Source organism: Lathamus discolor, chromosome 2 (assembly GCF_037157495.1).
Source record: "Lathamus discolor isolate bLatDis1 chromosome 2, bLatDis1.hap1, whole genome shotgun sequence".
NCBI lineage: Eukaryota > Metazoa > Chordata > Aves > Psittaciformes > Psittacidae > Lathamus > Lathamus discolor.
Genome location: NC_088885.1, coordinates 33787108 through 33803879, shown reverse-complemented (window position 1 = coordinate 33803879; position 16772 = coordinate 33787108). Strand labels below are relative to the sequence as shown.

Genomic DNA, 16772 nt, shown 5'->3' with positions numbered 1-16772 from the left:
CTGTTTACTTGGACCTACACCAACACAGGATGAAAAGGTTCAAGGAAGAAGCTGAGCTCACTGTTCAGAGGTGGTTGTAATCTCTGTCATGAGAGAGAGAAGTGGGTGAGATGGATGAGAGCAGTGGGGGGAAGGCTGACACAACCTGTGCCAGCACAGCCTGTGTCCAGAGAGGTGGTGTCTCAGGTGTGGCATTAAACCACTCTTAGGTATCTCTCAGTTCTTGAAGAGGGAGAAGAGATGGTTGGTCTGCTCCATGCTCTAAATCCTGTGCAAGTGATGTGGGTGCTAAACTGCCTTTGCAAGCTGGGCCAGCAACCTGGGTCTGCTGCATTGTAGGTACAACCCAGTCAGAGCTGCCTCAGAACGGGAAAGAAGTCGCTATGGTAGCCACATGTCATTGCTAGTTTTCCCACATGTGGGTGCAGGCTCACTTGGAATGGTGAGCTTAAATAGTAAAATCATCAGCTCCATGATGTATTATCCATGGAAGTATGCACAAAGTGGCAAAGAACAGCTGCTGATGGTAAAAGTTAGAGCTGCGCATGTTATTTCTTCCAAATTGATTTTGAGAGCAGAGAGGTTCAAACCCCAATACTAATAAGGGGGAGGCACGGGGGCTATAATTGGTCAAATGCCTGTTATGGACCAAATTCACAGCTCCCAATAGCTCTATTGGCAGTTTCTTTGTCCCACTTCTTTTACATCTACCAGTTGCATTGTCCCCATGTAAAGTGGTAAACGGTTTGGCAGGAATTTACCTGGAAAAGACAAAAAAGTGACAATGATTTGCAGAGATCATTGAGAAATTTTTGAGGGAAAGAATTCCATAAGCTCCTCTGCCTTACTTTGACTATTCAGAGGACAGAGGCTAGCAGGGGTGCCTAGTGTCAGATACAGACAGTGGATTACTGGGTGCTATAGCATAGGCAGAAAGTTATTTGTGTTTTGTGGGCAAATTGTTACTTCTCAATAGTGTGTTGAAATTATATAAAGTTATCAACAGAATGTGAATATTTGATTTATGGTATTGTGTGTTATGGGGGTTGGACTAGATGACCTTTGAAGGTCCCCTCCAACCTGTTCTATGATTCTATATAGATATATGTATAAACAGAGCAAGTACATGTGCATGTTGCATATCTACTTTTAAACAACAGTGGATAATGGGTGTACAAGAAAATATGGATCTGATTTTAGAGTGCTCATTGCATCAATCTTACTGAGTCAGTGGAATTTGAGGTCACCCTGTGCTTTACAAGATGACCTCAGCATCTTGCAAAATTGAGCTTCTGTGAAGAAAATGTTTTGTTTGCTATATGAATCATCAAGAAGAGCTTTCAAGTTTATTCTATGCATAAGCGAAAAGGAAGGGTGCATAATGAAATGAGAGAGAATAATTTTCAGGAATGCTAAAAAAAACTGTGAATTTCAAAATAAAAGCAAGTCAATACTGTGGTCATAGTTTTTTTTCATTATCAAAATCAATTAAGACGATGGTTTGTCCCTAAAGAAATGGTTAAGTAAATACATTAGAATTACTCAAGCTTTCAGATTTTTCCTCTTTGCTTTGCATTATATTTACGAATATCCTGCTCTATGTTTTTTCTGATAATTACCTGCAGAAAATAACATTGCCTTTGTAGTATATGAGAATAACTGCTAGAAACCAAGGAACAGGGGCTTTAAGGATGTCAGGGACAAGTAAAATATAAAACGAAAATGAAGCTGAATACTATGATTGGACTAGTGTGTATTGTAATTAAAACCAGATATTGCACATTTAGTGTAGATTATTTCTGTCTCATCTGATTTTCTATAGATTCTTCATCATCTAGCTTATTTCATTTGGTTTTTCTTTCTAGTACCCTGAGTTGATGGTTGCATCTTATAACAATAATGAAGATGCTCCACATGAGCCTGATGGGGTAGCCTTGGTATGGAACATGAAGTTCAAGAAAACCACACCAGAATATGTTTTTCATTGTCAGGTAAGACTGAGAAAGCCATTAATTTCATGCTAGACGAAACAGTTTACTACATGGTGCATCTTCCCAATGTTTATATGAAGGGGTTGAGGTTAAAAACTGGCATTTTTGGAAAAAGTACAAGTGGCAATCCAATGGTTTTAGAAAGCAACCAGCCTTCTCAAACAATACTAAAAGCCTGTCAGGGCTGCATGTCATTCTTTGTCTATTTAAAACAGTCCCTAGGAGATTTAGTTTATAAAGCCCTTGCACTTATGAAGTAACTGTGGTGTACCACTTCCTCATCCAGGCAGCAACATATGCTTTCCCACCCACGTTAGCTTCCTTGCATCCTTTTGCACTCCAAGCTGCCTACCCTTGCTTTGGTTCTGCTCAATATCATGTTTTGCCTTTAAAACTGGGAAGTACACTTTGCATTTCAGGGCATGTGTCTTACTAACAGCACCATAAAAATGGTCTTGGTTACAAGGACTACTCCACCAGTTACTCTGTGACTGTCCTCTAGGTTATCAAACCAGTGCTTCACTTGACTCAGGGATACTTCATGATCATGCTATTTTAGAGGTTTATGGGCAGCTCAAAAATAGGTGGGTGTTTTATTTCTGTAGGTCTGTTTACTCCTCTTTTGCCGCTGCTTTTGTGTGTGAAGTGGCAGAGCCTTGTATTGACAGAAATGTCAATTTCTCATTGGCTCTGTCTCCATCAAACTGTCCAAACTGTGGAACAGGGCTTGTCCCAAATTTCCAACCTCTTCATTAATATCCTTTTGTGGTAATTAAATACAGGAAGTGGTATTCAAAAAGCCATATGGAAAAGTTTCAGCAAGTAGAATTTAACAATCAGAGATTAGTAAAATGCAGATTATTCTGCGGTAAAAATTGCTTCTCTTGGAAGGATATGTATTACCTGGCTAATTGTGTAAGCTAAGTGTCATTTTACATTCAAGGACCAAACATCTTTTTGAACTAAACTTATGTTTGGACTTGGGTACATTATCAGATGTAACATAGTGGGAGGGAGTTGCTGGAATTGAAGTTACCGCTTCAACCCGATTAAGTAACCTTTAATTCTGGGCATGTTTTTCTAATTTGCTATACTGAAAAACAACTTCACAAGGAATCTAGGCCTGCGCAGCAAATATGCCATACAGACTTATATACATATATATGTATGCATGTGTGTGTATTACCTTTGAAATGAGAACCTGTATTTTTCTGGATATCATATTCAGCAGACTGATGTGTTCTTTCAGACTGCTTAAGATGTTAGCTCAGATCCCATGTTCAAATTCTTCTAGGACATACATGCAGCTTAATATTAAACAAAAAAATACTCAAGAGGAGAGATTGCCCTTGTCCTTCAACTAGATTGATTTCGCAAGATAATAAACAGATTCATGGTAGCCCTTCTGAGTACACAAAGGGGAGATTGAATACAGACATAACGATGAGCTCTGCTAACTAAAAATTCTATCTAGTTTTAAAAGCAGGTACACTTAAGCAAGGGAGGTGATCATTCACTAAATTGGAAGTTTTGTACGACAAAGTCGGGGCGAGAGATTTGTCCTGGCTATGCTTCTAATTCTTCCATTAAGTTGGATGGCCACCTTTTTAGAACTGGAACCTTAAAAACTGGGAACTGAAAGACACATAAAACATTGTGCTTTCACATGCATCCTGGATTCATCATCTTCTAGTAAAATGAAACCAGTTCTTCTGTCCATGGGAAGTACTTATTTTCTTGGCCAAACTGTCCACAGATAATATGCATTATAAGTCCATTACAAGTTGGAACCATGTTTGAACCACCATTATGGGGCTTCTGACATACGGAATATGTTCTGCATCTCAGGTCAGATGGGGATACCCACATGGGATTAAATAGGGAAGCAAAAATCATGAGATTTGGTCTTTTGAACAAGTTTGTCCTGACTCAGATGGAAAAAAAGAAAAAAATTATCTTAGCTCAGAGTCTGGGATTCAGTTCTGTAGATCATCATGTTATTCTGTTAGTGGAAGCCAAGTGTATTATTAGTCAGCCCCATATCGTTTATATTACCATTTTGCAAGAGAAACATTCCCTTATTCAGTCCTGATTCAGTCAGTTCTCTAGGTCTTCTGTAAGACAGGCCCAATCTTATTTCTGTAATACACAACCTTATAACAGTCTAGCCCAGTATCTAGAGGTGAACACGCACCTTATCATTACAGCCTGGTTGCCCAGCTATGACACCCACAGTACTTTGAGTGTCTTTTCCTCATAGACTTCTCTTTTCCTTTCCAAAGACTTTCTATAAAAACGTGGGTCTTAATAAATACTATATGATGCAGACTAATAGACCTTTTGCCTTTCAATGCGTGGTCTCACAGAGTGTAAGCAAGTAGAAACTCATTTCAGATGTGACTGTCAAGGAACTCATGCAAGCCACTTCTGAGAAGCAAAATTAATAAATAGGTTTAAAAACCATTTCTGGGGAACTTCTAAGAAATTGTACCTCAGAAGTTCAGATAACATTGATGGAAATAGATACATGAAACGTCTCTGGACAGCTGAAGAGCTGACTGAACTTCAGCAGACGTAACTTCAGATACCTCTTGTGCATATCTGGTAAATTCTTGAAGCTTGGAACTGTAATGTTTTTCTGTCTTTCCTGATATATTATACAGATTTAAGTGAGATAATTATGGTGGAATTTCTTAATTTTCTTTATGTCTTTCTGTGACTCTTTGTAGTCTTACACGGGATCATTGAAATTGTTGTAATCAGAAGAGGCTTTCGCAGTGCTTTCATTGAAAGTTGGCAGAACCCACAGGCTTCAACTAAAGCTGTCTATCAGCCATGGTAGATGATGGTGCAAAAATCTACCAGCAATGTTTTTTCCAAATTTCAGTCAGCAAAACAATTGATTTAAGTCCTCAAACATGCAGTATTATGCATTCTGGAAATACAACATTCTTGCCCAATTTAAAGTCATGTGAAGTTATTGGCTTTTCTGTAGGTCATAAAAAATTTCATAGCTTTAGAATATGTTTTGCTACAAATTCTGGGCTCAATTTTAGTTAATATGCATTAAGGAGAAAATAACTATCAGCCATGTGGACTTGTTTATTTATTAATTCATATGAACCGCCATGTGATCTATCGCATCTTTTCTAAACAAAACTGGCTTCTACTCTTTCCTCCTGTGGAATATTTCTTTTCTTCTACTCATTTTATTTTTGCCCTTCTTCGGGTTTTTATATTTCTACTTTATTCAGTGATGTGCTGACAGTATTTTAGTTGGGACTCTAGCAGATTTTTTCCTCTATAGCTCATCATACATCTCTTTACCACAGGGTTAGAAATGGGAAAGCAAAGAATAGTGAGGGATTGGGCAATTTGCTCATTTATTTTCCTATGCAAGCAAAAAGAAAATGTTGTCTCGAGCAAAATCAAAGTGGAAAGGTGATACCATTCGCCAAAGGAATGAACACTCAATACTTTCCTTAGGTAGTGAGGGATAAATTTAGCATGCAGTTAATACTGCAGAGTGCAGACTGGGAATGTCTTTGCAGGGAAGAATCAGGGATGTCCTCTGCCCGCACCCTGGAGCATCACAAACTCTTGCTGTAATCCAGTGCATTCCGAAGACAAAACCCAAGCATTTCAGAAGTACTTTATGAGGCCCTGGATGAGTCATCCCTGGTTGGGTTGGTTTGGCAGTATCCAGAGATGGAATGAATTCCAGCAACAACATGGAAATCACATTGACTTTCCCTTGGTTTGGTGGAAGAATTTTAAGCAGTGGTTCACACTGCTTCTCTCAGCTACTGTTGGTCTGCATTTTAGTGGGGATGGCAATACCTAAAATGGTATGGCATGGTTATTGATTGTATGACTTGAGCTCAGTCCTATATCGGTTTATGCAATGCATGGAGCTGGCCTGAACTACTAATTGATAGAGTAGCATCAACAATGTTTCTCAGTCTTTCTTAGAAAGAAATGTCCATTTTGTGCTTTTTCACTGAGCAAAAAAATTAACATCTACATTACCCATTAATTATGAGGATTATTTGTAATGCAATGCCCATTGTTTACATGCTGCTAGTTATCTCTGCTCACAATATTGCCTCTGTTTCCTGGTGGCCTGATCTAAGCTTTCTAAGCCAAAGTGACCTGAAGAAATTTGTGAAACTTTGCACCAGCATTTCTGGTTGAGTGAGGCAAATGAGAACTCAGACTGTGTTTGCAATAAATTGGCTAGTTTAAGTCTGAGCTATCATACCTTTCCTTTCAGCAGGGCCTGTTAGCATGGCTGCAGCTCTGCTCTTATACCAGATCTCATAGCTTTTGGGTTAGAGCTGATCTGCAGAGACAGAAGTCACAAGAAAAAGAAATCATGTAGGGGATACTACAAACCATTTTCTTTCTTCTGGAACTAAAGAGGGGTTATTAAAGTTGGTTGAGGTGTTTGATCTCAGCTTCAAGCATCCATCATTTCAGGAAAGGAGGCATGGGGAAAGACAGCTAAAGATGTTAGTCTCATGCAGATAAACCAAATTGAATGTTACTTTCTTTTTTTGGAGGCCTCTGCATTGCGTTTCAGAAGTTTGATGAGTTCTGCTTTACTACACCCAATTTAATGGTAGCAGCAACAGAAAGAATGACTACATTGACTGCATTTTGATTTATTAGCGATTATTTCCTGATCTATTAATTTCCTCTTTCTCAACTACGTCTTTTTCAACTGTCTCAAAAGGGCAGTGAGAAGTACAAATCTGACACTTAGAAGTGACACCATTCACTGTATTTTTAAGCAAGGAGAGCACATGTGAAGTAGCTTATATTTGAAGAAGCAGTAACCATTTAAGAGTTCTTTCAAGGAGTCAGATTGACTTTTAGCATAATCACAAAAAGATTCCAGCAGTATATCACTTTTAATAGCTACAGCTATTTCTGTCCTTTTCCTAAAGTGCCATACAGTCAGATTTACTTGGCTGGTTCCATCTCTTTACCAGTCTGTCAGATTTTTTTGTGGGATATGGGACTTGTGTTTTCTATTTTAATTTCAAGAAAAGCTGTCCATGCTTGGAAAATATTGGTGGATTGGGTACAGAAATCAGCCACTCAGCCACACCACAAAATGTTTCATTCTCCCCTAGCTTTTTTGTTGTGGCTTCTATGCACTGCCATTAAGTTATGTGTTTGACCACTCTTCATTGCTTATCCTGGTGTGGTCTTTCCCTTTTCAACTAAATGGATGGAGCCAGAAATGCATATCTTAGAATTAGATGCTCTGAGGTAAATGAAGGCCTGTATTTAGTGGCTGATGTTGGCCAGAGTTGACTTTTTTTTTTCCTGATTTGGTTCCTTTGTTGTTGTCTGCACTTTCAAAATCAACATAAATTCCTTCAGATGTGCTTTTTGCTCCAGCAGCCTGCCTTCTAAAGGTGCTGAGCACCCAGATCCATGAGACTTGTGTGCAGAGCAGGCTGAGGTAGTAACAGCATGAATGACTACTCTCCTCCTTTTCCTCTTGTCCTCCAGTTTCCTTCTCTGTCTAAGCCAGGCTAGAGCTCAGTCCCTCCAGAACTTCAGAAGAAAAGGAGTACTACAACAGGTTTAATTCTCAAGAAAGTATGGCTGAAATACTTAAATAATAAAGAAAAAATTCTCTGACAATTATATTGGTGCTTCTCCAGAAAGGATTCCTCACTTTGTTGCTGCTATCTAAGTTTCAAATAAGGATCCTGTTCTTCAGAGCCACAGAAGAAATTACATACCCTAAACTCCCTCCAAGCTTCCCAGAATTTCCAAAGTAAAATCAGTCTCAGAGTCTAGTAAGAGAGGGCATCTGTGGTCAGTCTTTAAATACTGCAAATCTCAAAGAAGACACGTGGCTCTGAGCTGACTGCAAATTTAAAACAAAACAAAATCTTCATTTGAAAGAGAAAGTGTTTTCCAACCTGAATTATCCTGTGACCCTATGATTGTACACATGAATCAGATTCTACCCATTTTCATAGTAGTTCTTTGGCAAGTGGACCTCTGAGGCAGCTCCCATAGTGGGAACGCTCCAGTAGCTACTCAGGGACCCAAATTTGTTGCAGAATTTTTGTTACATATACCAAAATGTTGTAAAACTGCAGAGATAAAGGGGTTGTTTTGTCTTCATTTCTGTTTCATTTCTTGCTATGCATTGTTAGTAGGATGATCTTTGTGCAGCTGTGTAGACCTCTGCTGTGCCTGTTCTCCAGGTCACACTGTTGCTATGACATTTGTGACTATGTGGTCGTTTGCAGACTATAATAATTCATGCAGATGCACAGGTCCACTATTTTGAATTAAAATTTGGGGGACCTTGTAACTATGCCGCTGGGGGAAGAGAACAGTTGAAATTGTTTCACAAGCTATGGCTTGTGACAGGGCATACTTATCCTGTTCTTTCTTTAGCATTTTTTTCCTCTGTTCTGTTGTGTTTGTCCAGACTGGAACATAGAAACACACAGCGCAGTTTGTGCTGTGAGGATTTCAGTAAACCAGAGCCTCTTAGGTCTTTGTTTTAGGTTCTCCCATTCCCAGCTGATAACAGCTTCTTTTTTTGCTCCCTTTTTTTTTTTTTTTTTTTTTGTATTGGAGCCTATACCACTTCTAGCATTTGGTGAGTAAAAATAACAGTCATTTGGCCTAAAATTAGTGCTCTAATACTTGTGGAGAGATTGTGTGTGAGTCAGTAGAAGTTACACCCAAACACCCAACGATTGAAAAAAGTAGTATTTGAAAAAAGGTTTCCAATGTCTTAGGCAAGAGGAGAGACCTGCATCCATCAGATTTGTACAGGGAGCCAAAGACAACCAAATATGCAAGAGGCAGAGCCTCCTGTCTCCCTGATAGTACTAAAATTTAAGGCATCAGTGAGGGAGGACAGAAAAGGCACTGAAAATGTGGAAATGTATATTCTGTCTTCACTGCCACAGTGTCTTAACCTGTCTTGAGATCACCAGTATGAAATGCCCCAAGTCCTGCTTTACTGCTGTTAATGAGGAATCTGCTAGCATCTGCAGTTCAAGAAAAGAAACTGAGTGTTCCACACAGCCTTTTAATCCTAAAACCTCTTAAAAATGGACCTTATTTCCACACAAAATCAAGTCATGGTATTTTTTTATAGCAAAAGTAAGAGAGGTAACCTTCTTCCAGGCAAGGCTGGAGAGAAAACTAAGCATCATTATGCAGACTAAAAGGATGTCAGTTGGATTCACAGTTGCATGCCTTCCCTTGGGTTTAGCTGTATCTTTCCCAATGCTTAGCAAAGCTTTTTCTGTGATGACTTGGATCTATCGCTATCTTGTGCAGAACTGAAGAGCAACACACCCATCAAAGACAATGTATGCATTATAACAGCATAATTGTATGCCGTAGCCCATCAGCCTGTAAAATGACTGTAAAATGTAGGTGGGTGCGGATTCCCTATTAGTAATCAACATTCTGAATTACTTGAGGACTGTGTTTATAAAAACAAAGTCTGCTAGCAACATAATGCTCTGTTGCTTAGAGCAATGCTTAACATTGATCATCTTCCTCATTTGAAACTGAGATTTCGATTATGAATCAAAGAATTAGGAAGTGACGTATTTGCTTGCCTTTCTTACATGGAAAATTTTAGGTGCCTCCTGCTTCAAAGCTTTTTTTGGAGGGGGTAGATTATTATATGCTTAAATGATATTCTGTCACCACTAGCAATAGCAATGTGCTTTTTGTAGGTATTAAAATAGTGATTCATAATGAATCTGTACTTACTGATGCTGTTTCTCTTCCTAAAGTTCATGTAGTCTTCCTTTCAGACCAAATATAAAGAATACATTGGCCACTCGATATGGCAGGTGTTCTTTATTTTGAAGTTTCTTTGCTTTCACTAATAACTTGTGTTGTACCTTTCTGCATTGCTGGCATCTAATAAGCAATATGCAAATAATGTATTTTGCAAAAAGACCAACCTTTGAATTTGTGTCATTAGACATACAGTGTTTTTAAGTGTTTTTAAACTTTAGCTAGCTAAGGAAAAAACTCTCAGTCAAAAACTATATTTCATAAGAGAAAATTATAGTGATATTGATGGTTTGCCAAAACCTCAAGCAGTGACAAAATCCACAGTGTCCTGAAAGAGATGCCTTTGCAAAACCATTCCTTTGCAGATGGCTTAGATTATTGATACTTATAAGCACATGACATTATTCTTTCGACTCAGAATTTTTAAAAGCTGTTGATAAAAAATACTGATTTGTCACACTATCCCAAAATTGCAGAGAAAAAAAAAGCACCAAATCCTGCAGTTGTTCCTGAGCATGTTCAATAGTTTACTAGTTGTTGATTTGGTTGCATTTCAACATGACCTACTATAAAACATTTTCAGAGAAAGAGAGGAAGGAAAAGAAAAAATAATGTAACTTTCCTTTGCTGACGTGAACATTGTGTTTTATAGTTTTTCTTGTATATCTGAAACTCCCACTGCTGAAGAGTTTTGGGTGAAGAAGAAATGCGGCATCAGATGTGAAATCAATAAGTCACTGGGAATCTTCCACAGAATTTTTTTCCATAAAGGATATAAAACACCATGCAATTCCCTAGCTGCACTGCAAATGATGGATAAACAGCTATAGGCATGCCTTTTCTGTTTGGGTTATGTAACTGTTCTCAGAGCAAGCTACTTGCAATGGAGAGTGCATTTGGTCCAAATTTGAGAAAATTATTTCACCTCATGATTTTCATCTCTGTGGGAGCTCTGTGTGAGGAGTGAAGCCTCTTTCTGTGTTATCTGGCACAAAATGTGAAACAGTTACTCTTCTGAAGTGCTGTAAAAGGCCCCAGAAACCAAGAAATCCATCTCTACACTCCAGGATACAACTGTCCTCTGCTTCAGGTTGACCTAAAGCAGAGGGCATGCTTTAGGTTGTCCTCTACCCCCATGGCTGGATGACTGACAAGCACTTCCCTGAAAAGAACTTTTGTATATGGGCAACATTGATGTAATGATGCTTTACGCTCCCTGCTTCCCACAAAGGGAAAGCAGAGGCACGTGCTGACTGGCTGAGATACTGATATTATCCTTGGAAGATGTTTCCCGTGGGGCAGAGAGAAAGAAAAAGTGCAATTATTTTAGCATGAGATGACAAGCAAATGTCCTATTTGCAAGAAGCAATATGCTTTTAGAAACTTGTTATATTGGAGGGATCAGAGTGTTTTCATTATCTCTACAATAAAATGTGCCAGGGTGCATTAGGGTCTATGAGTAATTCATTTTGATTGCTCTTATAACAAAATTTAGTATTTTTGTAGCAAAGATAAATACCGATTCTGCTGCAGTTCCACATTGTTCGTGAACATGTACTGAACCACCAGTCATTTCATGGGGAGAACATACTTAACTTTTGCTACTTCATGTTTACATCTGTAAATAAGTAGACTAAGCCCAATTTGGACTGAGTTAACAAAGTATAGGAGTTGTGCAGAACTGCTGTTTTCTATGAGTTGTCTGAGGTAAATCCATTCTTCCTGTCAGGATAGTGATGCATTATAAAACATCCCATCACTGATGGGAGTGGATCATAGAATCATAGAATGGTTTGAGTTGGAGCAGACCTTAAAGACCATCCAGTTCCAACCCCCTTCCACCTTCCACTAGACCAAGTTGCTCAAAGCCCCATCCAACCTGGCCTTGAACACTTCCAGGGATGGGGCAGCCACAGCTTCTCTGAGCACCCTGTGCCAGTGCCTCACCATCCTCATAGTAAAAATTTCTTCCTAATGTTTGATCTAAATCTCCCCTCTTTCAGCTTAAATCCATTCTCCCTTGTCCTATCAATACATATCTTTGTAAAAAGTCCTTCTCCAGCTTTGTTGTAGGCTCTCTTTAGGTATTGGAAGCCTGCTCTAAGGTCTCCTTGGAGCCTTCTCTTCTCCAGGCTGAACATGCCCAACTCTCCCTGTCTGTCTTCATAGGAGAGGTGCTCCAGCCCTCTGAGCATCTTCGTGGCCCTCCTCTTGGACTCGCATGAGCGGCTCCATGGATGACCTGGGCAAGCTGTTTTTTGAGAAAGATATTATTCCAGAGGTCAGCAAATGTAAGCTGGCATAACTATGCTGATTTATTTTAACTAAGGCTTTAACCCTGAGACTAGAAAACCACTTGTCTCATTCCTTCCTCCTCTACCAGAATACTCATGGAAAAAAATAGCAGAATCCAAACCGCAGAACCTTGCAGTTGAGGAAAGCAGGTGTGCAATTTCAAGAAATTAAGGTTTGTTTGGAGAAAGGGGAATAAAAGATGGGGTCTATAATGGGAAGTAGTCATCTATTCCTGCATGACTTTAGATGCTCCCTGATGCTCTATGGGTGCAGAGCCAGGCTACTCATAGCAGAATTTGTACAGTAATTTTTGATAGGATACAGGCAGTGAAAAGGCAAGTCATGTTCCCACCCTCATTCGTAAATACAGGCTTGCCTGTGGTATATTCATTTACACTAGAAGGCTGTTTTTGCCTCTCAGTCTCTCAATCCTCCTATCTATGTGCAATGTTTAATTAATTTTCAATTATTTCCAATTATATAATGACACTACTTATAAGTGATACATCAGTGAAAGTGATGGATTTGGGCAAATATAATAGACTGTCAGTCTTCACTAGAAGCTACAATTAAATCAAAAAGATAAGAAAAGATTACTGTAATTATTATGACAGTGAACTGGTAGAAGTTTGCCCAAGTGACACAAGACTACAGAGTACAAAAAGCCAATTGCTTAGAAACAATTAAAATAAGATATACTGTCATCCCTTTGCTCCCTAGCCTTAATCTGAGGAACCAAGTGACCTATCTCCAAGATCAGGCAGATCTCCATTTAGCCAAAGACTTGTAGGCTCTTTGTTAAGTAGAATAGTCCAGTAAGCAGAGATTCCTTAATTTCTGAGCTGCCCAGGGAAAGAGAGACTTGGACATCCTACAGCAAGTCCAGCAAAGGATAGCTAAGATAATTTAGGGACCAGAGAGCTGGGAATACTCAGCCTGGAGAAGGCTCAAGGGGACCTTGTCAGTGTGTATAAATATCTGATGGGAAAGAAAAGATGAAGGAGGCAGGCTCTTCTCAGTGGCATCCAGTGCCACTGAGTGACATCCAGTGCCACTGTCCTGTCTCTTGTCCAGGACAAGAGACACTGGTCACAAACTGAAACACAGGAAGTTGCATTTAAACGTAAGAAAAAACCTCTTTTACTGTGAGGGTGACTGACTACTGGCACAGATTGCCCAGAGAGATCATGGGGTCTCCATTCATGGAGATACTCAAAACCCAAACTACACATAGTCAACAGCAATCTGCTCCACCTGACCCTGCTCTGAGCCAGGGGCTAGACTAGACAGCCTCTAGATGTGCCTTCCAACCTTGGCTGTTCAGTGAGCCTGTCTCTGACACTTTATACTTCTTTTCTCTTCCCTGTCTCTGAGGTTATGCAGAAGTCAGCTGGACCATGACTGTCTAATTCTACAGAGGCTTCCCAGGACCAGCAGAACATCAGGGTTTCTTTCCTCCTCCCTGAAAGGAGGTCACTGGCTCTCAGAAGTCCCGAATAAAGAAATTGCCTGTTGAGGAAAAGTACTTACCAATTTGCTTGGCTGTGAGCAGGCTTTTGAGTCTCTGAAGTCATGGGAATTAACTACAGTTAAGCAAATGAACTTCTGAGAAAAGATGGACTTAAGCATATAGATAAATTCTTTCCTCAGCTGAGGCTTTAAAGTGTTCTTGGTCTGATTTGTTCAAACTGATGACCATGCCTGAGTTCTCATGGCCCATGTGTTTACTGGGGGGGGGGGGGGGGGATTGGACTGAGTACTCCACTTGAGATTTATCTGCAACTCCCTTATAAGCAACTATGACTGTTATGCCCAATTTCGCAGGCTGAGCTGTAAATAATTGTTCTTGCAGCATCTGTACTGACTTATAATTCATCTGTGGCTTCACGTAGTTTGATCAAATGCATGGTTTGGAGAACTGCTGCCATAAAAATCACCAAGCTACCACTGCAGCTCAAGAACAACTTGCGTTTCTATTCCTGTACTCCAAGTCTGGAATTTGCTATCTCTGTGTGCTCTGTAAAGTCTGATATTTCCAGAACTTGCCATTAAGTGATCTTAGTTGTGCTTTCTCTTTGAGGAGACCAGGCACCAAAATGCCAGGCAAGCCTAGCCCATACCTCCCTCTCTGGGGGATCTCTTCTGCTTTTGTATAGTGTTAGATGGGAGCCACCCTGGACAGGGACTCTTGAGCTACTGATGCCAGGTCATGGTTCCAGCAGAAGGCAGACTCTGCTTCGAGAAGAGATGTGCAGCAACAAGAAGCGTTAAGTCCTTAGCCCAGTGGCTGGGGCACTTTATGAGTATGTGGCTGAGCTGCCAAGACTAGGTCTGCAGTTTATATTAGATAATATCAGAGAATAGGCAGAAGTAATTCAGGAAAAGTGACCAGAACTCCTGGACTTGTCCCTCCCAGCCAGGTTCCCCAAGCATTTGCTTTTTAGTCTAAAAACTAAAATATTCAGGCAACAATTCACCAAATGTAACTTCTAAAATCTCTTGGAATTTCCCTCCGTGTGAAAACTGTTAATTTTACTTACAGAACCTAAAGTGTCAGTAGCAGCAGCTTCTTTTTTTGTCATGTCTGATGTAGGGATGACTGATTTCTAAAGGATTTCTCATAGTTGATAGGGACATCCTGCCACCAGCCCTGTATTTTCAGAAAGCAACTGAACACTCTTCAGTTTAAGAACTGCTTCTTACTGTATGGCATTTTTGACCACTGCACCAAGTAAATTTTTCATGTAATATTATTTGGTCAACTCTAGAAGCCTTCATTGGACTGAGATACCTTTGAAAGAAATTGGTTATAAACCCATCATAACAATGCAGTCTTTGTCCCACAGAACTTGAAGCTATGGTTATTTGTGGTGGCAGGCAGCAACACCATCACCCATGTGCTGAACTGGCTGTGTGTATAGCAGCTCTGGTCCAGAAGCCATTGGCTAATACTGTGCTGAAACTAGCGAGCCCTGCTGCATGCAAGCAGAGTGCCAGAATGCCAAGCTCAGGCTGACACCTACCATCGGCTCCAAATTCTGGCCAGCCTGTGGCATGAGCAGGGATGGCAGAAGGTCTCCTCACTCCTCCCACAGACACACACCCCAAGGCTCTTGGTCTGCAAGGATGGTGCAGATCTGTCACTTTAGGCTTGTGAATAATTTAAGCAAAACAATTAAGGGTGCTCATGTTAGAGTGTCATGATCTAAACAAAACAAACAAACAAAGGAAGTGCTTGCTTCTCCAACATGCACGGATTTGTCCCCGCAGTTTAATAAGCAGCCAGATCCTAATCAGAGAAAACAGACAAATTTGGGTACTTAGCATGTAAGCGATTGGGTGGAAAGAAAACTTGATTTTGATGTGCATAAAGTTATGAAATTGCTCCTTATTTCTCCAGGCTTTAATTCTCTCCTCATCAGTCTAACAAAGAAAGTATGCTATTCAGCAAAGACTATATTCTTAGGCTTGCATGTATCTGTAGTAATTCAGGGTTACCAAATTGATTGATTGTTGCAGTTGTGGATAAAAGCAGGCAGGATTTCTCTGTGTTGCATTTGAGAATGTGTTTGTCTTTTTTTGCCATCGAGCAAGCAGTTTTGCTGCTTTTCTGAGTCATCACAACACCACTGAATGAGTAATATTAGCAAATGCACTTTCCAAAAGGGCTGAAGTACAGATTCCCTTCTAGCAAGGCAGCTTGTGGACTTTCTTTTGATTATTTTATTCTTGTAGTTACATGGGCTGAACCTGCAGTTACAGAGATGAAAGTAGAAAGCTTCAGCTTTCTGCCCTGATTAAAGTGAAGGCATGACGCTGGATATAGCCTTTCTGCAGACTTGGGCAGAGCTGTCTGATTCTGCTGCAATGCTCGTATGTCAGCACTGAGGTTAGATGTCAGTTACCTACCCCATAAACTTGGCTAAGAAAGAGCTGCGTTTCCTGACATACTCTTTTCCTTCTTTTTAAGGACTCTAGTACTTTTTCAATAAAAATAAATTTAATTTGTGGCTACATTTCTGCTCCATTGGTTTGATGGTATAAGTGGAGCAATACCAGTTTTGGATTTAGAGCAGTCGTGTGGCTGAGTCTCTCTGTGCAGCTTTCATGTGGTCGGGTGAGACATTCTTAGAATCCCCAAACATTTTTGAAGATCCTAAACTGGAGACATTCACAATTCTTCCCTCCCTTTCTACCATTAATCCTTCATGTTTTAACAAGCACTGAAGTTAATACAGCCTACACTCTTTCCTGTCACAATGGGCCCCCCTCCCTCCTTTCTTTCTCTTGAATAAAGCAATCTGTTCTTTCCAGTCCATACTCTTGTAAATCAAAGGGGTAGATGTCGACACACACCATAACCAAGTATAAACTTCCTTTTTTTAATTAAGCAGGATTCTGACATTTGGTTTGAAGAAGTGTTTGCTTGGTTTTATTTATTTTTCTAAATACGTGAAGGATGTCAACGGGTTTTCTTTTATTTTTAGTAGAAGATGAATTTTGTATGATACCACAATCTCTAGTGCAAAATCTTTCAGATGTTGTTTCACAGTTGAATAGGAAGACAGCTGGGGATGCCATACAGAGGTCTTAGCATTTAAAGCTTTTAGAATTAAGAGCTAACCTCTTTGGTAAAGGTTTCTGTACAGATAAATTCTGTATTGGGTACCTTTTCAAATTCAG

At 39.8% G+C, this 16772-nt stretch overlaps 1 protein-coding gene across 9 annotated transcripts in view; it reads left to right on the top strand.

Annotated features, from left to right (window-relative positions):
* DYNC1I1 (dynein cytoplasmic 1 intermediate chain 1) overlaps window positions 1-16772 on the top strand; it is a 242979-nt gene that overhangs the window by 169761 nt on the left and 56446 nt on the right. For all 9 annotated transcript variants that reach the window (XM_065666334.1, XM_065666335.1, XM_065666339.1 and 6 more), the window contains one exon: window positions 1866-1991. In XM_065666334.1, the coding sequence (XP_065522406.1) occupies window positions 1866-1991 (126 nt within the window). The remainder of the gene's footprint in view (window positions 1-1865; window positions 1992-16772) is intronic.